Raw genomic sequence first — 21,818 nt, forward strand, 5'->3', positions numbered from 1 at the left:
AAAAGAAACACTGTTTACAAGACCCAGGAGCAAACGGGGGTGGGAGAAACAGGCCAGGACAGCAAAGAGCTGCAGGACAAGCAGAGCAACTTAGGAAAGCGAGCCTGACGCCAGCACCAGGCACTCCGCTCCCCTGTACACCATCGCAGAAGCTGCGGATGGGGTTTTACGGCCTCACATGAGCCTGGCCCGGCTGGCTATTAGGCCTTGACCGTGAAGCATCCATTCTTTTTCTCCTTAAGGGAGAATGTTTTCAAATAATTTTTCTTTTCTTTTTTTTTTTTTTTTTCCCTGAGATGGGGTCTCGCTCTGTCTCCCAGACTGGAGTGCAGTGGCATGATCACAGCTCACTGCAGCCTCCACCTTCTGGGCTCAGGTGATCCTCCCACCTCAGCCTCCCGAGTAGCTGGAACTAAAGTCATGCATTAGCATACCCATCTAATTGTTTCTTTTTTTTTTTTCTTCCCCAGAGATGAGGTCTTGCTATGTTGCTCAGGCTGGTCTCAAATCCTGAGCTCAAGCTATCCTCCCGCCTCAGCCTCCCAAAGTGCTGGGATTACAGGCGTGAGCCACCATGGCTGGTCCCGAGAACTCTTAACGAGGGCAAAGTACCACCAGTCTCTGTTCTGGCCAGCCTGGGTCTCCTTGCTGCTCTAACCCCAGGCGGGAGAGGAGGCCAAGGTTTCATATTTACCCATGTGATCTGCACAGCGGATCATTGGAGGCCACTCCCATTATTTCTGTTTAATAAGATGAAAAGTTAAATAGCATGCCCCAACAAGAAGCAAGGCTGGAGTTCAAGTCTAGACGGTCTCATTCCAGAGCCTGACTTTCCTAGCTATGGCCTTAGCATCTCTGGCCTTGTCCTGAAGAGTCAGGGGAAGGAGACACGCAGCCCTTGTTAGCCAAGAGGCAACATCCATCTGATAAATTTTCTCCGAACATTTCTCCACTAGGTACCGTGAGAAGCACTGGCTCATGAGGGAGGATTTGTGTGCCTGGGATGGCATCAGCCACTTGTCCTCATGTGGTGCATGGTCTAGAGCAGGCCACGGGCAGCTCAGCAGGCAATTCCAGCCCTCAGGGTGGGCTCTGTGCTGGGGATGAGCCCAGAGCACTGTGTGGGTGAGCCCCTGGGCCGAGGAGGGCCCCCCTGACCAGGAGCATCCAGGCAGAGACCTGAAGAGTGGAGAGGAGAGTTATGGCATGGAGAGCAAGGGGCAGGGAGGGGCCAGCAGCTGAGGTGGAGGGGGCCGCGTATTCAAAGGCCCGGAAGAGATGGCACAGCACGTCCGGGGGACTGAATGGCTTTAGAGATCAGAGGTTTCTCTGGGAAGGTTTGAAAGCAGACAGTGAGACAGTCAAAGCTGTACATGAGAGAGATGACTTTGGCTGTAGCTAGGGAGTGCACAGGGTGTGGGGACCCAGCCTGGAGGAGCTTTTGCAAGGACACAGGCTGCAGAGGGCGGTCTGAGCGAGGGTGGGGCTGCAACAGGGAGAAGAGTGGCAGAGGCGGGCCTGTTGGCAAGGGCCTGGAATCCACCAGTTGCAGTGACCAGGGAACGAAGCAAGCCGAGGCCTTGAGGGGTTAAGTCACATCCCCCATAATGGGCTAGATTCGAACCTGAATCTGCCTTGCTCGAAAGTCCACGCTGCTTATCTAGGCTGGGAATTAACGATACTTTCAGTAAAGGTCCAGATAGTAAGGGTGGTAAGCTTTGAGGGACTAAAGGGCTTTACTGTAGCTATTCCACTCTGCTTTCCTAGGGCAAAAGCAGCCACTGACAATACGTAATGTCTGGGTGTAGTGGAGAGACTTGCGCTGAGGCTGGAGTTTCTGTCACGGATTTTGGGGTGGGTGGAGGCACCCTTCCCAGGGCACATGTGAGCAGGCTTCTTGCCACCGGGGCTGCTGCTGCCGAGAGGCTGGGGAGGAGCAGTGGTGGCTTCGTCCCCAGGCAGAGCTCCTGCGGCACTGCTTCGAGGGCCCTCTGTGGATCCGGTCCTCTCTGCAGCCCTGCAGGCAAGGAGACTGAGCCCCAGGGAGGTGCAGTAATTTGCCCAGGGTTACGGGGACAGAGCCAGGAGCCAGACCTAGGCATTCTGGCTTCTAAGTGCCTGCTCCTGGGCTACTACACAGAAACCAAGTTTTGGACAAGTTGGATCAAAGAACTTGTGGGTCCTCCCAGCAGAGATGCCAGGCAGACAGTGGAACTCGCAGGCCCGGGTTCCCTGAGAGTCTTCCAGACAGGAGGGGGGCTCGTGCGGGAGCTGTGGCTCCAGAGGCAGCTGAGGATGCAGAGTGATGTAGGGGAGGGACCGGGGGAAAGCTGAGCCCCAAGGAACCCCAGAGAGAAGCAGAGCTGCAGTAGCCAGGGCAGAGTGCTCTGGAACCCAGGTGAGGAGTCGGTCTCAAATCAAAGGCCAGGGCGAGACCGGGGACTCAAGCCCCCACCGGACTCTGCGACAAGCAGCACCTCGCGTAACTATAAGAAATCACGGTGCACCATTTCAGAGTTGCTAGAAGAGTAGGTTTTAAATGTTTGTACCACAAAAATATGACCGTATGTGATGTGATGCAGACGCTAATTAGCCTGATTTAATCATTCCACATGGTAAACATTACTTTGTGCTCCATAAATGTATATGATTATTATATGTCAATTAAAAATACAATTTTTTTTAAAAGCAGCTCATAGATCTGCATCATGGTTTCAATGGCATGGGTTGGGGCTGACCAAGTCTAGAAAGACAGAACTGTGGGCTATCAGAGCAGAAAATTCCAGGGGAATTCAAATGCTCATTAGATAACCGATAACACTCAGGGAGTATTATTAATTTTCCTAGGTGTAAGAATGACTTTGTAGTTATACCTTGTGATGGTTAATACTGATTGGCTTGAAGGATTCAAAGTATTAATCCTGTCTGTGAGGGTGTTGCCAAAAGAAATTAACATTTGAGTCAGAGGGCTGGGAAAAGCAGACCCACCCTTAATCTGGTGTGCACCTGCTCATCAGCTGCCAGTTAATATAAAGCAGGCAGACAAAACGTGAAATGAGTGAGACTGGCCTAGCCTCCCAGCCTACATCTTTCTCCCGTACTGGAAGCTTCCTGCCTTTGAATATCAGACTCCAAGTGGTTCAGTTTTGAGACTCGGACTGGCCCTCCTTGCTCCTCAAGCTTGCAGATAGCCTACTGGGGGACCTTGTGATTGTGTAAGTTAATACTTAAACTCCCATATATATGGGAATATATATATCTCCTATTAGTTCTGTCCCTCTTGGGAACCCTGACTAATACAGATTTTGGTACCAGGAGTGGTTCTAGAGAAACAGAATATTCAGGGTGAGGTTCTTTTGTTGGTTTTGGGGTTTCTGGAGTCAGCTGTTTTAATATGATTAGACCCAAAAATGCTAAGGACTCTACTTCTAGTAGTATGGAGAATGCTGATAGTCCTTGGCATGAATTGTTTAGAGAGTTATGCAAAATAAGTGCATTTGACACTCGTGATTTACCGCTTCTGAGAGGCAAGGGGTTTAGTGACTCTCTACATAATACCTTTGACCATATGTGGAGAACCAAGGAACGTAATGAAGCTGGTTGGTTGCTCCCGAGTGCAGTGGACAAAGTGATGGAAGAAAATGATGAACTCAGGGATTCTGTCTCCCTGCTTCAGAAGCAGACACTGAGTCTCAAATCTGCTAAGATTGCCTTGAGTGAGAGGCTTAACTCCTGTAGAGAAAGAGCTGAAAGTGTGGAAAAACAGACACAAGCTCTTAACATGTGAGTGGCTGACCTGCAAGTTAAGGTACATGCACAGCTTTGCCAGGTGTCTCCTGTTAAAGTGAGGGCACTGACTGAAAAAGAATGGGACTCTGGAACTTGGAATGCGGATGTATGGGAGGACCCTGATGAAGCTGAGGACACTGAACTTGTCAACTCTAATGAGACTTTTTTGCCAGAAGAAACAGCTTCCCCATCACCAGTAGTGGCAACATCCCAACCTATTGTTGGACCTTGTAAGATCATGTAAGTTAATATTTAATAAACTTCCCTTTATATATATATTTTTTATATAAAAATATTTATATAAATATTTTTATATATTTATATATTATATATAAATTTGCATTTTATATATGTACATATATATTTTATATATTTATATTATATATTTTATATATAATATACATTATACATTTTTATGTATTCTATATTTATATACAGTCTATTGGTTCTGTCCCTCTAGAGAACCCTAATACATATGTTAAAGAGTTCTAATAGGGATATATACTAAAAGTATTTGTGAATAAAATGATATGATGCTGTAAACCTCTATATATGATGTCTGAGAGCTGCTTCAGGATCACATGGGAGGGGAGTAGGTGGATGTTTGGATGAAACCAGACTGGCTGTGGTGCCTTGTGGTTGAGCTGGGTGGCGAGCGCAGGAGTGTTCTCGACATGGGCGGGCCTTGGAGATATTGTGAGTTTGGTTCCAGACCATTGAAAAAGGGGGTCACGTACATGTTTTGGCTTCCCAGTGTATATAAAAGCTATGCTTATACTATACCATAGTCTGTTCAATGTGCAAAGTATTATGTCTGAAAAAACACGGTACATACCTCAATTAAAAAATAGTTTACTGGCTGGGCGCAGTGGCTCATGCCTGTAATCCCAGCACTTTGGGAGGCCGAGGCAAGCAGCTCATGAGGTCAGGAGATCGAGACCATTCTGGCTAACACGGTGAAACCCCGTCTCTACTAAAAAATACAACAAATTAGCCAGGCATGGTGGCAGGCGCCTGTAGTCCCAGCTATCCGGGAGGCTGAGGCAGGAGAATGGTGTGAACCCGGGAGGCGGAGCTTGCAGTGAGCCGAGATCGTACTACTGAACTCCAGCCTGGGTGACAGAGCAAGACTCCATCTCACAACAACAACAAAAAGACACAAAAAAACTTTACCGCAAAAAAAGACGCTGTCACAGAGACGCAAAGAGAGTACCTGCCATTGGGAAAATGGCGCTGACAGCAGGGCTGCTCCAAACCTTCTATCTGTAAGTGACACAGAATCTACGAAGCACACTAAGGCCAAGTGTGAGGGTCTGATGTGCCTGCACTCATCTGTCTCCTGTGTGTGCTTCAGATTTCCTTAACTAGAAGCTAAACAACAGAAAAACAGGCAAAGGGGGAGACTTCTCTCGGGAGACTGGCTGGGGAGGAGGAGCAGGGTGAGGGTTTGAGAGACGCCTGGGGGTGGGGTGAGAAACTGCCATCAAAGCCCTTTCAAATCTGCTGTTCTGGGTGCACTCTCAACAGTGGGGTGGGTGTGAACCCCACTTTTGCACGGGACGCGGGGCCCTGGGAGGGGCGGTCTGCCCGGCCACACCTGTGGAGACGACGCTTCCCTTCTCTGTGTGGATGGCCCAGCTTTTCCTATGGTGCAGAGCCCACCTGCAGACCCCCGTCCACCCTTAGCTCTGCCACTCACAGGAGACCCCAACCCTTGCTGGCTCAACCCCAGAGAAAGTCATGAAGGCCCAGGCTGGTGATCCTCCCTCTCCCCGGCAGAGCAGCTGAAGGACGGGCTCACACCTTGGGGGAGCAGCTGAATGGCGGGCCAGTACCTCGGGGCTTTCTCTCTCCTGTCGGTGCCAGCAAGTTGCTGAGCAAGTGGGTGCTGGAGAAAGAGGCCTCCACTGGCTGCCAGTGTGGCGACCCGGAGGGGTCCCAGGGAAGCTGGCTAAGGAGTGAAACCCAGGATGGTGAGAGGTGTGGGAGCCTTTCCAAATGCAGCAGTGGGCACTGTGCGATGCTCCACAACCTTTATCTACAGTGATGGAAATCGGGTGAGTACTAACACCATCCTGCCACCAAGGTCTCCTGGGCACTGGCATCTGCCAGGCTGTGCGTGTGAAGCCTGAGCACAAAAGGGAACACCGGCCTGGAGGCCAGGAGGACGCCCACTGTGACCATGGCGGGGGTGGGCCTGGCAGGACCTCAGGGTCCCTGGGGCCAATCTCAGGAGTGGATTTAATTTTTCCCCCATACACAACGGGGATCTCCTGAAGGGTGGAAACAGAAAGTGAGGGGATGGGATTTGCATTTCACAAGGGTCACCCCAGCAGAAGTGTAGAGGATGGGTGGACACACCAGAGGCTTCCCTGAGAGCCCCTGCCCAGAGAGGCCTGGTTAGGCTCACACCCATGAGCATGGCGCCTCCCTGCCCTCCGGCCCAACATTGATGAGGCTGGGGCCAGGGCCATATCCTCCCTCTGGGGGCTGTGTCTGCCTCGGGGCACCACAGTTCCCTCCTGGGAGCACCTGAGCTCCCTGAGCAGCTGCTCCTATCACCCGCCCTTCACGGTCCTTCTCACCCACTCTTCTTGGCATTGCATCCCCATGGTGCTTTTGGGGTGCTGGCTCCTGGGATTTTTCTGTTGTTTAACTTCTAGTTAGGGAAATCTCAACAAGGCCCCCCACAGGCTTCAGCAAGAGGGTGTCCCGGGATAGCGTACGCTGCAGAGAGCCTGAAGGAAGCGGTGAGTCCTGAGATCCTCCCTGGCATGGGGAAGGGGTGGGCCAACCTCCTAGTCACTCAGCAACGCCTGTGCACGGCCTGCTGTGGGCCAGGTGCAGTGCCCTGGAGAATCCCCTCATGGCAGAGGCACCTGCATCCCAGAACCTCTCCACTCTGCACTCCTTGGCAAGGGCTTCTTAGTGCGTTTGTGCATGAAGGGAACGTCTCAAACAACACGAGTTGCAGCCCAGAGGGTGGGACGGAGCCCAGGGAGCCACCTGCAGACCTCAGATAAAGCTGGCTCAGCACTCTCGTCTGTGAAACAGAGCAACGGCTCCCACCCAGGGGATGGTGACCATCTGTGCCCAGCGCACAGTAGGCTCTCGGCAGATGTTCATCCATCATCCAGGGTCACGTAGATGGCCCTGCACGCAGCCCGGCCCACCGGCATCAGCTGGAGAGACTGGCCACAGAAATGACAGGGGCGGCCTGTGGTTTGCACAGTGTCATTATCGCGTGATATGTTAATAATTACCCAGGAAGCCCTCGGAACGTCGAGGATGAGATATTGCAGCCTGTGAAGTGGGGGGTTGTGACGTTCATTACCCTGTAAACAAGTGCCATTCACTCTTCCCTACAAACACATGTTTTCAAACTAGCATCATTGAATCCTTTTAATTTCATTTAATAGGCACTAGGACTGGCTTCATTTGTCACTAGGGGGAGCTGAAACAGCTAGAAGCTGTGCTATTTTTTTTTCTCTCATTCCAACCAACAGTAATTAAAAACTTGGCACACTTAGAAGAAAGGTAGGACCCATATTGTATGACAATTTTTTCATTCTTAGAAAAAAAAGCAAACAAATATTTTCAAGACACTTTTCTGTCTTCCACAGCCACATGTACACCATAAGCAAAAAAACACCACCTACAGCCACCGAGTGATTTTATTTTCTTTATTTTGTGAGACAGAGTCTCACTCAATTGCCCTGGCTGGAGTGCAGTGGCACAATCTCGGCTCACTGCAACCTCTGCCTCCCGGGTTCAAGCGATTTCCAGCTAGTGTCTGTATTTTTAGTAGAGATGGGGTTTTGCCAGGCTGGTCTCAAACTCCTGACCTCAAGTGATCCGCCTGCCTCGGCCTCTCAAAGTGCTAGGATTACAGGCACGGGCCACCATGCCCGCCCCGCCGAGTGATTTTAAATGCTGAGCGTGGGTGTTGGTCTGTCTTCTGTTTTTGGTGAAATTTGCGGGGCTAAAGGTCACAGTGCTGGACACTGGGCTCTGACCTGAGTTCAGCAGCCACTCCCCATTGGGCATAGAAAAAAAGCAAGTCCTGGCTCCCTTTTTGGAGAAAACCTATGTTGCTCTTTTTGCTGGGCTAATATTTAACATGCCTGAGTAACCATGTGAGCCTCAGCCTCAAGCTGCGATCGGCGGTGGGCAGAGCAGGGACAAGCCATTACAATACCCAGGCTCACAGCAACCGCTGCAATAAAACTGCCAGGAATGACTTGACAAGCAACAGCAGGACCTGCACCAGGAGCACTGCCAGGCCAGCAGCACAGTGCTGGAGGGACGGCCAGCTCCCGGGAGCAAGCACAGATAGACGAAGAGGAGGAGGACGGCAAACATTTCCAAATCCCTTTCCTATTTAATACCTTTCCATCACAATCCCAGGAGCATTTGCTTTTTTTTGAGAACCTGCCAAAATGATTGTAAAATTCATAGAATGGCTGAGAAATGTTAGAAAACAAAGAGGAATAAGACAAGCTCTCTTAAACATGAAAAAAATGTGTAATAAACTGATATAAATGAAAGCTTTAGAGGTACCAGGGCAAAGATGTCTGTGGAACCAAGGAATGTCCTCAGACAGACTTGACTGTGTGTAAGAATTTAAAACATGATTAAGATGCGTCACAAAGAAATTAAAAATCAATAGATGGTTTCCGGGGGAAAAAACGTCTCTGGAAACGAGTGATCTATTTAGAAGCTCACTTCACGCCAGGCTCCAGAATTAATTCCAGGAGGACAAAAGAGTTTAATGGAAAATATAAAACCATGGAAATTATTTTTAAAAATCTGGGTGAATATTGACTTGGTCTCAAAATAGGAAGGAAAGATGCCTCAGATCTGGAGGTTTGAGCGCACACAGTTAAACACAATAAAATTAAAGACAAACAACAGAAAGGGAAAAGTATTTGCCATAAACATGATCAAACATGATATCCCTAATATATAAGAAGCTCCAAGAAACCAACATGAAACACTGAGACCCATTAAAATAAAACAAAATGGAGACCAGGCTTGAGAATCCCCTGAGCAAAGTCCGTTAAGCCGTGGAGACAACCTTGACCTTGCTGGTTCTGCAAACCTAAACAAAACTGAACCTGGGCTATTTCTTGTAAATGCCCATATTAAAGAAAAATAAAACTTAAGCCCAACCAATCGGAAGCTGCCAACAACTTACTGAGGGCACCTCAGGACGTTGGCTGTAGCAACTAGTTTGGGGATAGAGATGCAACTAAAGGCAGATGTACAACTCGTGATATGGTTGGGCTGTGTCCCTACCCAAATCTCACCTTGAATTATAGCTCCCATAATTCCAACGTGTTGTGGAAGAGGCCCAGTGAGAGCGAACTGAATCATGGGCGTGGTTTCCCCCATGCTGTTCTCGTGGTAGTGAATAAGTCTCGCGAGAGCTGATGATTTTATAAGGGGTTGGCTCTTCTTCTCTCTTGCCTGCTGCCATGTAAGATGTGCCTTTCGCCTTCCACCATGATAGTGAGGCCTCCCCAGCCACACGGAACTGTGAGTCCATTCAACCTCTTTTACTTTACAAATTACCCAGTCTTGGGTATGTCTTTATCAGCAGCATGAAAACCAATATGACTAGGGATTTTCTAACAGTTGAGACCAAAGAAGGCAACAACATAGTCTTAAATCAAGTATTTTCTTGGTCCAGCTCCCATGTTCACACCATGAAAACCTTCCCCTTGTGTTCCCTCTGCAGAACCCCAAAGCACCTTTGGATTGGTGCTGCCTCATTCATAAATTGCTGTCTGCTCAAAGAAACTCTTCGAACATTTTGGGTCTGTTTACCTTGTCACAGACCCCCCATGGGAAAAATGACCATGAGCTCCACAGGCATTTAATCACAGACCAGTCATTTAAAAGCCCATCTAGGAAAATAACAATGAGATACCTTTTTGCCTAACAAACTAGGAAAGATTTAAAAGCAGGAGGGAAAAGGAATGGACCCTGAGACCTGTATCTGGCCACCGCTGCAGGGTGTCAATTAGTTGAAGTATTTCAAAGGTGAAAAATGTTCATGTCATTGGACCAGAAATTCCGCTTCTAGCGTTCTATCCCAAGGCAGGCATCGGAGACGTTGGAAAAGATTTGTAACAGTGTTCAGAGCAGTTTCATTTCTAATAGCAAGGTGCTGGACCCATAGCCTTGTGCAAATGTACTGGATGATGGAAAATAATAGTAATAATGGGTTATCTATGGAGGTTTACCCCCACCTGGGACCCAGCCCTGCCCACTCCATCTGGTGCCCCCTGCCTCATCCCTGGCCTTGGCCCCCGTGCCTCATGCAGCAGCGAGCCCACCTGTCCTGTCTCACACCCCCTCACACAGACATAATGCACCCGACATGCACACAGCCCAGGCCGCAAACACAGTCAAGATGGGTCCCAAGCCCCACTCTGAATCACAGTGGGGCTCTTGAGCCCCTCCTACGTAGACATGCTGGAGCCCCCACTACTTGCAGCCCCCAGAAGGAGGCTACAGACGCCAGGGGTGGCCATCCCAGGTCTGGCTACTACTAGACCCCAAAGCACAGGGCAAGATCTGGAGAAAGCCTGTGGAGGAGGAGGCTGGGAGGGGCACCTTCCTCCCCAGAGAAGGGCCATGCCTGTGCCTGCACCGTCTACAGGGGCCCAGGAGATTCCGAGGCACCTCCTAGACTCACTGGGCAGACAGCAGGCATGCTCACAGCATTTGCGGGCTTGGTGAGGTGCGCTGGGGGCTTCTGTTCTTTCCCTGGGAAGCTGAAGCAGCCGGGGGCTTTACTCATTGATTTATCCTTCCTCCTGATTCACCCCAACCCAGCTTCCCAGCTGTAGGCCCCGGAAACCCCCAGGACCCCCGAGTGACCTGAACAGTCGGTGGCAGGGCTCAGCAGGTAGGGAAGGTGAGCTGGCTCCAGGGACGAGCTAAGGGTCGAGGGAACCACGAGGCCACAGGCTCCAAGGAGATGGCCTGTGTGGGGACATGGCACCTCTTTTTATTTGGAGGCTCTGTCCTTGGGCAGCTGCCATGAACTCTGGCGAAAGAGCGACCCTGGGGATTACGAAGGTGCACAAGGGGTCCCAGTCGCTGGTGTGGGTGTCGGAGGGCCCTGCTCTAGGAGAGGGGGCCTTGCTCTTGTAGTTCCTGGGAGCTAGGCTGGGGGCCATGCTTGTCCGCCAGGACCCTCCATGGCAGAGTGGGTAGAACCTGCCTGCCCCTACTGTCCCCACGACACAACTGGGGCTGGATCAGTTTTCGGTCAGCGTGGATTCAGAAACGAACAGAAAACCATGGGCTTTGTTTGGCGTGTGAGGCCAGCTTTGCTGTTTTGTTTTGTTTGAAAGCTTTCATTGTTTTAGAGCTCCTGGGAAAGCACAGTGGTTGCAGGGCAAACAGGAGAGCTGGGCCGGGCACCTCTGGACAGGAAGCCTTGCTTTAGGCCCTCCCTGAGCTCCCTGGGCCTCGGGGCTGCTCCATCCCCCCTTCAAGCTCAGGGGTCACTCAGTCACTTGTGCTTCTGGGCCGGTGGCCTGGGCTATGCCTGTTGCTCCTTTCCTTCCTCTCTTCCTGTCTAAATGTGTTTCTCTCCCTCCCTCCCTTCCTCTAACATCTTCAGAATGTTTTCTGTGTTCTGGCCTTATGCTAAGGTCCTGGGGATAAGAGGGATCCCTGCCCTCGTGGAACTCAGAGAGAAAAAGACCCGTCCTCAGGTGGATATGCAAAGAGCTGCGTACGTGGCATGTTCTGGAGCAGAGGAAGAAACAGCTAGTTCCGCCCGGGAGAGAGAAGACAACTGCCCCTCCAAGGGCTAGCATGGACGCAGGGTTGCGTGGGAGGGAGGACTGTGGGTCCTCCCAGGGACGGGAATGGGGAGCGGTCATCCCAGGTGGACACAGCATGGTATGGGTGAGGGGGCACATGCTCAAGGAACGGGGAGCCTGGGGGCTCTGGAAATACAGGCAGGGGCTGAGATGCCTGCTTGGGCTCTGGGCAGGAGTGCAGGCTTATCCTGAAACCAGGGTCCGTCCACGAATAGTGAGAGTCTGGAAGGCTGGAGCATGGTGCTTTTATACCCCACAGTGCCCGGAATGCTGCGGAACGTGGAGCTGGGCCCGGAACTCTGGCTGGGTCATCTGAACAGCTCTCCTGCTGAGGAAGCCACAGACACTGCCCATACCTCCACCAGGAAAAGCTCTGGCTGCCTAGTCAAACTCTGCCCATCAGCACTGCAGGACAGCTGTCATGGTGAATGCCCGGGTCCCCCTTCTTCTGACGGTGGCACTGGATCTCCTCTAGGGACCCTCTTGCCTCACGGTTGGCCCATGTGGTCCAGGCAGAGATGACGCCTCCCTGGCTTTGGACACCTCAGGACGTTGGCTGTAGCAAATAGTTGGGGGACAGATATGCAACTAAGGGCAGGCCGAAGACAGCCAGTGGACTTCCACTGCAGAAAAGGGAAGCTCTCTGTGCCTAGGGCTGTATGGCCACCTTGATGAAGAGCCTGACCAAGGAAGGAGCCAACTAGGAGGAAAGTGGATCCAAGAGGCCACATGGAGCAGCATGCTGGGGCGCTGGATCCAGCCATGCCTGAAGCTGTCCCAGGCTCCGCAATTCTTCCGGTGCAGGAGTTAATAATGATTCTTCCAGCTTAAGCTTGCTGGTGTTGGGTCCTACCTCTTGCATACTGCACTCCTTACCAATGTATTATTTTTACCAATTTGTAATGGCTGGGCAATCTCAGCTAAAAATCTAAAAATGACCCTTTCTCTCTGAGATTAAACAGATTTAAGTATCACGTATTTGAACTTGAGGGGACCCAGAGATCATCTATTCTGAACATTTCATCATTTTACAGATGAGGCCAGACAAACCGAGTCACTCACCCAGGGTCCCCGTCATTCACCAAATACTGACTGGGGGCTGACCCCGGGCCAGGCACATTCTGGACACTCATCTTGTGAGCAGGACTGGTGTGTTAGTGGCAGCAATGAAGCCAGAACCTGAGTCTCCTCACTCACAGGTCTCCCCACAGCAGCACGAGGTCTCAAGGCCGGACTCAGAGGGGTTAAGCGACTTGCCCGTGGTCACGCAGGCAGTAAACAGTAGAGCCGAGGCTTGGACGCGCACGCTTACCTAAGGGACCATAGCAAAGTCTTAGTTTTCATAAAAGCCTTTGAGCATTTCGGGCCCACGAGTTTGTGATGCTCTGAAGCTTCCAGCCGAGGCGACGGAAGCTGGCCCAATTTAATTTCCTTTTCTGAAGGCCTACTTGCTCTAAGTCAATACGTTTGCAGTGTCTCTCCTCAGCAGATTAGGGTTATTACAAGGCAGGTACTTGGGCTGTGAGACGCAGAGGCTAGAAAGGGAATGACGAACTGGCTTTCTCCTTCCAGGAAACTCTGCAGTGTACACACGGAGCCTGGAGGAGTGCGCTGAGGCCGAACAGCTGAGGCGTTCACCTGCAGGGGTGGCGCCGCCAGGCCGGGCGCGGGAGACGCGTGAGTTGTTCTGGGCGTGCAAGAGCCAAGCTGCATCCGATGGGTGGGGCGGAGCAGAGACCTGGATGCAGGGGCCGTGTCTAGGAATTTAGTTTTTAGTTTAACTTACAGCAAGGCTGATAAGGATCCTTCCCTAAAGCCAATCCCCCTCGTCGTGTAGGGGTGGAAACTGGCTTTGTAAAACTAATAAAAGGCTGAGAGATTAGGAGTATGGGAGAAGCCTGAACTCAACTAAAATGTAAGCATGCTTTTTATTTTATTTTATTTTATTTTGAGATGGAGTCACTCTGTCACCCAGGCTGGAGTGCAGCGGTGCGATTTTGGCTCACTGCAACCTCTGCCTCCCGGGTCCCGGTTCAAGCGATTCTCCTGCCTCACCCTCGTGAGTAGCTGGGATTACAGGCAGGTGCCACCATGCTCAGCTAATTTTTTGTATTTTTAGTAGAGATGGGGTTTCGCCATGTTGTCCAGGCTGGTCTTGAACTCCTGACCTGGTGATTCACCCGCCTCAGCCTCCCAAAGTGCTGGGATGACAGGTGTGAGCCACCATACCCAGCCCATAAACTATAATCCCTCACTGCTCAGGAGTCATGTGACCAGAGGTCACAAGATTAGTGACTTTCCCAGCTGCTTCTAAAGATAACATCACTATTATGGAAACTAAGATTGATCTTTGGAGATGCTTTTCCGACTTTTGCATTCTGAAAACGGACTGACCCTACCTGGATTCATGACTCACAGCTCAGGCGGTCCTGTGGCCCCACTCAGAGGTGGACTCAGCAGGTGAAGACCATTTTTCACGCCCTGTGACGGCATCCCCAGCCAATCAGCAGCACCTGCTCCCCAGCCTGAACGCCCACCAAACTATCCTGGAAAAGTCTAACCTCTGAGCCCTCAGGGAGACTGACTCCAGTGAGAACTCTGGTTCCCCCACGTGGCTGGGCTCTAATGAAACTCTGTCTTTACTGCAATACCATGGGCTCAGTGAACTGGTTTTGTCTGTGCGGCAGGCAGGAGGAGGCTGCTGGGCGGTTGCATTCCCTTGTGTGAACCCCAGCTCCTGGCACTGCTCCCCGCCTGCCAGGGCCCTAAAGTGGATGCACAGCTTCTGCCAGCCTGTGCACCCTCACCAGCTCTGCCTCTCCCTCCCTACTGCCAGGAGCCTCAGGAAGGAGCCCCATGGAAAGACCAGCCCAGGACATGAGTGTCTGTGTGGCAGATGGTGACAGTGTTATCTGGTGTTATGGGGACAGAGCCACCCGTTCCTTCTCGCTCCCCTTCCTCAGGATGATGAGCTTCTGATTAGCCTTCCCTGCAGCCCCGTGATGAGACACTGATTCCACCTGCCTTCATCTCAGCGCATCTGGGAGGCCCTGGCTCCAAGACACGGCCCTGGGTGCAGGGTACCCCCGGCTGCTCTCCTGCCCTGTGGAAGTCTGGGAACCTCAATTTGCCCGAATGACAAAGATATTCTGAGCCCCTGTGGCAATAACTCTGGGGTGAGGAGCTGTTCGGGATGAAGCAGCCGTGCTCTAAGGGGGAGGAGCAGCATTAGAGAGAAGACAGTCCCGCTGCTGGGGGGAAGGCAGAGCTGTGCACGAAGCACCCAGGATACAGCACAGAGGAGAAATCTCAGCCCCGCCTAGAGGGAGGGGACAGACAGGGCTTCCTGGGGGCAGCAGCAGCTGCTCCTCAGGGGATAAAAGCCTAAACGGCACTTTGGGAGGCTGAGATGAGCAGATTGTGGGGTCAGGAGATCGAGACTATCCTGGCTAACATGGTGAAACCCCGCCTCTACTAAAAACACAAAAAATTAGCTGGGCGTGGTGGTGGGTGCCTGTAATCCCAGCTACTCAGGAGGCTGAGGCAGGAGAATCACTTGAGAGCAATTCTCTCAAGTGGAGGTGGAGGTTGCAGTGAGCTGAGATCATGCCACTGCACTCCAGCCTGGGTGGCAGAGCAAGACTCTGTCTCAAAAAAAGAAAAAAAAAATGCAAAAAGGGTGCTTCATGCCTCAGCCAAGTTAAACTGGAGGGGCTGCACAGGGCACTCTGGGCAGGTATGACGCTGTGGGAGCCGGCTCTGCTGACTGTCAGCACCTGCCTTCGAGCTCTGTGGGCAGTGCAGCGTGGCCACGAGCTCGTGTGTGTGCGTGGAAAAGGCCTTGGTGGCGTGGGCACAGCAAGTAGGCTTTCCTTTCCCTTCTGTGGAACTGCAAAGGGTGCAGGTGGCAGAGCCCAGGCCTCTGGGCAGAGGTGAGTCATGTGGAGGGCGTGCGTATGTTGAAGAGGAGGGGGGGCAGAAGGGCAGGCCTCTGGAAGGGAGGGCTGGAGCAGGGACATACATGTGGGGAGGGGAGGGAAGGGAGACGGGGGCCCAGTGGGGAAGGGAGAAGCCACATCGCACCGTGATGCTAACCTCAGAGGCTGGGCCCACCTGCAGCCTCTGCAGCTGCCTCCCCACACCTGGCCTGTCTCAGCTCTGCACTGCTGAAAAGTCCTTCGTCCCCCACTCACAGCAGCACACTCACAAGTCTAAAAGGGGGAAGGTCCCTGAGTGACCATCCCTGGAGGAGCAGACACACCAAATATGGTAAATGCATGCAATGGAATATTACTGAGCCATGAAAAGGAAGGAAATTCCGACATCTGCTACAACTTGGGTGAACCTCAAAAACCTCACGCCGAGGGCAAGGATCCAGACACAGAAAGACAAGCATCGCACGGCTCCATTTGTACGAAGTATTGAGAACAGGTGAATTTGCAGTGACAGAGAGTAAGTGAGAGGCTGCCCAGGATGGGAACAGAGGGAAAAGCGGGCCTGCTTAATAGGTATGGGATTTCTGTTTGGGAAGAAGAGAAAGTTCCAGCAGTGGATGTTGGTGATGGCTGCTCAACATTCTGAATACCGCTCAACTGCACACGGAGAATGGTTTACATGTTACACGCATCTTACCACAATGACAGACCCGTATGGCCTGGATGTGTCCCTGCCCAAATCTCATGTCGAGCTATAATCCCCAACGTGGAGGTGGGGCCTGGCGGGAGGGGATGGGGACATGGAGGTGGGTTTATCATGAATGGCTTAGTTCTCATGAGATCTGGTCATTAAACATGTGGCACCTCCCCCTCGCTCTCGCTTGCTCCTCTTTGTGCCGTGTGAGATGCCTGCTCCCCCTTCGCCTTCCACCATGATTGGAGGCTTCCTGAGGCCGCCCCGGAAGCAGAGACCACCCTGCTTCCTGTGCAGCCTGCAGAATTGTGAGCCAAGTAAACATCTTTTCTTATAAATTACCCTGTCCCTTTACGGCAGTGGGAGATGGAACTAAGACACAAACAGCACAGACCCTAGAACTGGAGCCGGGCGCTGGGCACAGAGCTGGAGCCGGGCACTGGGTACAGAGCTGGAGCCGGGCACTAGGCATAGAGCTGGAGGTGGGCGCTGGGCACAGAGCTGGAGCCGGGTGCTGGGCATCCAGTCCCATTGCCACTTGACTGGCCCTGGCGTGACTCCCCAGTTTCCCGCACCACCCCTGGCTTCCTGAACCCCTTCCTGGCACCCCTCGCTTGCTGAAGCTCTTTTCTCTGGACATCTGCCTCAGTCTCTGACACTCAGGGCCTGCCCAGGTGCCCTGAGCCCCCTGGATCCTGGCGTCCTACCCCCGGGCGCAGGTGGACCCTAAGGCAGAGCTCCAACACCCACACCTGCTGCTTGCAGTTCAGACACTGCGGTTCCCGACCCTCCTGTCCTGTGCTCCCCTCATGCCACAGGCTGACCCACCCCCAGCCATGGGGGCCAACTGGGGCCCAATCACCTGAATACAACTGGAGAGCACAGAATCTGCCGTGGTCACTGTCCGCAGTGACACCCGCCCGTTACTGATGGCACCCTGACACCCCTCCCTGACAGCACCCTTGGCGGCCCCACCATGGCCCTCAATGGGCTCCTCTACAGCCAGGTCCATCCCTGAGGGAATGCCAAGCTGTGCCTCGGTGGCTCTGAGTGACCCCTTTGAACACATTTTCGTGCAAAGAGAGGCAGAAATACCCTATGCTCTTGGTGCCTCTCTCCACGCATCCTCATCTGTATGCAAATACTGCTTGGCCATTCCGGAAAAAATCCGCTGGGCTTGACCCTTGGTGCTATTGATTGGTTCATAATCATAACCCTTCCCAATTGCAAAAGGTCATCTGACGCGTTTTTCCCTCCTCTGGCCCCCGCAGTCCGCAGCTCCTGCTGGGCTGAGCCTCTGTTCTCAGGGACACTCTAATCATTTGGGACCTGAAGCAACACCCTTCTAAATCTGCACCAGCGGAACGGAGCAGGAACACCAGGCTCTGAGTGACATCAGGGAACTCTTTCAAGTCACCAGCCAGCGAGGAGGGTGAGCTTCTGTGGTCTCCTCGGCCGAAGGGAGGGCGTTGCTCTCATTACCTGAGGCACGCTGGGCCCGAAGAGGGATAGGGACAGGATCTGATCTAAAAACAGACATTGCTTCCCACTGGGAGCCCCACAGAAGACAGAGTCCCTTGAATCAGACCCAGGAGTCACATCTTATCTAAAAGGGGTGGAGACAATGGCCCATGTGGCTTTCCCAGACCTGCGCCCGGGGGTAGGATGCCAGGATCCAGGGGGCTCAGGGCACCTGGGCAGAGAATGGGCTGTTACCAGGTTACCAGGCTGGTTCCGGTCATCAGGCCACTGCCGAAGCCCACTGAAGGACCGATGCAGATACAAACATTTACCCCTCCCGATAACGAGGTTCCATTTCCCACACACCTAGATCCCCACTGAGTTAACGCCACTCTCGTAGAGCAAAGCCACAGTAAATATGACGGCCCCAGGTATCCAACAAACCCTTGAGGTCGCAAAAGCAAGACTTGACCATTCACTGAAGCTGTCAGGAAATTCCACCTCTCAGCTGAGCCCATCTTTTCCTGCCAGTGGCGTGGAGACCTCAGCCCTGGCAGCAATGTGTTCAAGGAGAAAGAACGCTGCTGGACACCTGAGGGGCTTGGGCACAGCGCGCCTGGCTGTCCCCACCACTGTGGCCCTCTCTGGCAGTGGGTTTGGAGGTGCACGGAGCTTACCAGCCTCGCCGACAAAGACCTCCACGGGTGCGCTGGCTGGGCTCTCACCAATGATGTTATAGGCGGTCATTATTACTTCATAGCGCCGGTACTTCTTTAAATCTGCAGGGTTGAAGGAAACATGGATCAGCTTCCACCAGGACCACCTTCTGTTCCTCCAAAGTTCCCCCTATGAACCGCAGTGAAGCAAGCAGCAGCCTCCAAGGAGAGGAGCGGGGATTGTTAGAAATCTATGAAATGCCTGCATCTTCTGTGACCAGGGCACCCTTCTTCTCTCCTCCATATGAATTAAGCACCCACCACCATTAAGCAAAAGACACATCCATCCTGTCCTGTGTTCAGGTAAAAGGCAGCACGGGCATGGAGCTCCCTCCTCTAAAGTAAAGGATTTAGAACAGGGGTCCCCAACCCCTGGGCCACTAACCATGACCTGTGAAGAACCAGGTTGCAAAGCAGGAGGTGAGTGGTGGGTGAGCGAGCAAAGCTTCATGGGTATTGAGAGCTGCTCCCCATCTCTTGCATTGCACCTGAGCTCTGCCTTCTGTCAGGTCAGCTGAGATTCTCACAGAAGCGTGAACCCTATTGGGAGCTGTGCGTGCGAGGGATCTAGGTTGCGTACTCCTTATGCCTCGCACAACCTGGCTCCCTCGCACATGCGGTTCCCGATAGGGTCTGCACTCTTATGAGAATCTAATGCCTGATGATCTGTCACTGTCTCCACTTCCCGCAAGATGGGACTGTCTAGTTGCAGTAAAACAAGCTCAGGGCTCCCACTGATTCCCCATGATGGTGAGTTCTAGGATTATTTCATTCTATATTACAATGTACTAATAATAGAAATAAAGTGCACAACAAGTGGGATGCGCTTGCATCCTCCCAAAACCATCCCCCACCACCTGGTCTATGGAAAAATTGTCTGCCACAAAACCCACCCCTGGTGTCAAAGTGGTTGGAGACCCCTGATGTAGAATACAGAACATAACCTGGGCCTGCCTTTTGGTTCAGAATCTCTCCTTGAAATTACGCACAGATGGAGTAAGACTGTGGCATCGAAAATAGAATGTGGAAAGACACTGGTAACCAAAGGCCTCTGAGACCTTAGTGGCCGTGTCCTGGGGAAGAACGGGCGTGAGCTGCCGCACACAGAGAGCTCCCCGGGGCAGGGGGCCAAGCGCCAGCTCTGCACTAAGTGACAGGGTGAGAGTAGTTGAGCTTTAAGCCAAAACATTCTGGAATGTTCTCCCACTGGTTAACACTGCTCTGTGGGTGGCTTGGCTTTTCCGAGGCCCCGCGTGTGTGCCTGGCACCTCTGTGCTGGTGTGGATGGTGGTGCACTTGGGCCACGTGGGAGCTGTGCTGCCCTGCAAATCACCCCCACCCCTGCAGAATGCCGGAACACAGCAGAGGCTCGGGGAGGGCCAGCCCCTCCCTCCTGCCTGGTCCACTTCCCAAACCGGCCAAGTTCCCTGTGTTGAAGTTGATCACATTATGGCTCCATGTCTAGCCCCTGAGTTGGATTTTGAAACTCCTCCCTAGCTAGGAATCAAAGGAGAAACAACACGGTTTGTTTAAAGGGCGAAGGGAGGCTGAGAGGATAAACAAAACGTGGTCTTTCATTCGATAGGATATTATTCAGTCTTGACTGAGATTCTGACGTCTGCCCTGACATGCATGGACCTTGAAGACGTTAAGCTCATGAAATAAGCCAGCCACGAAAAGACAAATACTACATGATTCCCCTTCTGTGAGGTCCCCAGAGTTGTCGAATCCATCCAGACAGAAAGTTGAATGTGGGTGCTGGTGGGGATGGGGTATAAGGAGTTAGTATGTAACAGGGACAGTTTCAGTTTGGGAAGATGAGAAAGTTCTGGAGAATGATGGTGACGGCTGCATAACGGCATGAATGTGCTTACTGCCACTGAACTGTACACTTAGAAATGGTTAAGAAAGTCCATTTTCTGTTATATGTATTTTACCACAATAAAAAAAGAAAGAGGCTGGGTGCAGTGGCTCATGCCTATAGCCCTAGCATCTTGGGAGGCTGAGACAAGAGGATTGCTTGAGTCCAGCCAGGCATTTAAGACCAGCCTGTACAACATGGCAAGACCCCGTCTCTTAAACAACAACAACGACAACAACGACAAACAATTAGCCAGGCATGGTGGCACAAGCCTGTAGTCCCAGCTACTTGGGGGGCTGAGGCAGGAGGATCACTTGAGCCAGGAGTTCAAGGCTGCAGTGAGCCATGATCACGCCACTGCACTCCAGCCTGAGCAACAGAGTGAGACTGTCTCTTTAAAAAAATAAAATAAAATAAAATAAAGAGAGAGAGAGAGAGAAAAGAAAAGAAAAAAGAAAGAGTTTTGAAATTATGAACAGATGGAGTAAGACTGGCATTGGAAATAGAATGTAAAAAAAAATAGAATGAAAAAAATAGAATAAAAAAATGGAATGAAAAAAATAGAATGGAAAAAATAGAATAAAAAAAAAAAAAGGAATACAGAAGCTGGAGAGATCTTGTTCTATCTGGCTTTCCTCTCTGTCCCAAACTTGAAGACCAGATATTAGTAAATTTCCCCAGCCTCTGTTTCTAGAAACTTCCTTTCCTATCTCCCTGTTGGTTTGGTATGTGGAGACGCAGCGTTTGAGAGGTGATTCCAGAAACTGGAACCATTAATCCAGGCTGGTTTTCCCTTGCACTGAGAGGCCAGCTGGCTCTGGGCACAGTGTGTGCGCCTCGCGGCGTGGGCTTCCCGCTGAGAGCGCACTTACGTGTTAGTTCACACATGGTCGATGTGGAGCTGCTGTTCACCGTCTTGAAGCTGCTTTGGGCTATTGGGGTAAGCAAAGCAGAAAGGCGGTTAGCACGCAGGGACACGGCCATTGCAGGAGATGTGCCGCAGGAACGAGGGAGACAGGGCCTTACTGGGATGCCAGCCACTGCCCACGCTGCACCTCCCAGGGCAATAAAGACTCCGCTGCCACCAAGCTTTCCACCTGCTCCCGGTGGGGGCTGCCCACACCTCCTCATACACACAAGGCACCCCAGTCCCAGACAGGCAGGGTGCCCTCACCACTCTGATTCAGTGAAACACATTAGTTTTTGGCACAACTTAGTGCCAAGTGGCAGGACACCTTTTCTCCCAGTCACCCCAGGGCAGCTGCAGCTGACTCATGCTCACGCAGGGAGCCCCGGCTGGAGGAGCCGAGCAAACCACCACAGGGAGAGCTGCGCGACCAGGTGCATACATCCAGCGCATCCCGGGGCCTTCTACTGTGCTGTGTTTTGATTTTGCCACAAAGCCCAGGGAGATGGTAACTGTCTGGTGGTCAGCAAGGGCCACCTTCGGGGTGTGCCAACAGTGCAGACCACAGTGCTGCAACTTCCCATTTCCGACACTCATCAACACCATGCCTG

General features: G+C 52.1%; 1 protein-coding gene across 4 annotated transcripts in view; it reads right to left on the reverse strand.

Moving 5' to 3' along the window:
* Positions 1–21,818, reverse strand: part of SDK1 (sidekick cell adhesion molecule 1) — a 972,135-nt gene that overhangs the window by 70,301 nt on the left and 880,016 nt on the right. For 2 of the 4 annotated variants that reach the window (XM_008018820.3, XM_073012857.1), the window contains exons 34-35: positions 21,173–21,232; positions 18,401–18,502 (exon numbers count right to left, since the gene is read on the reverse strand). In XM_008018820.3, the coding sequence (XP_008017011.3) occupies positions 18,401–18,502; positions 21,173–21,232 (162 nt within the window). The remainder of the gene's footprint in view (positions 1–18,400; positions 18,503–21,172; positions 21,233–21,818) is intronic. The other 2 variants (XM_073012858.1, XM_073012859.1) reach the window with 1 other exon arrangement.

The sequence above is a fragment of the Chlorocebus sabaeus genome, chromosome 28 (assembly GCF_047675955.1).
Source record: "Chlorocebus sabaeus isolate Y175 chromosome 28, mChlSab1.0.hap1, whole genome shotgun sequence".
Lineage (NCBI taxonomy): Eukaryota > Metazoa > Chordata > Mammalia > Primates > Cercopithecidae > Chlorocebus > Chlorocebus sabaeus.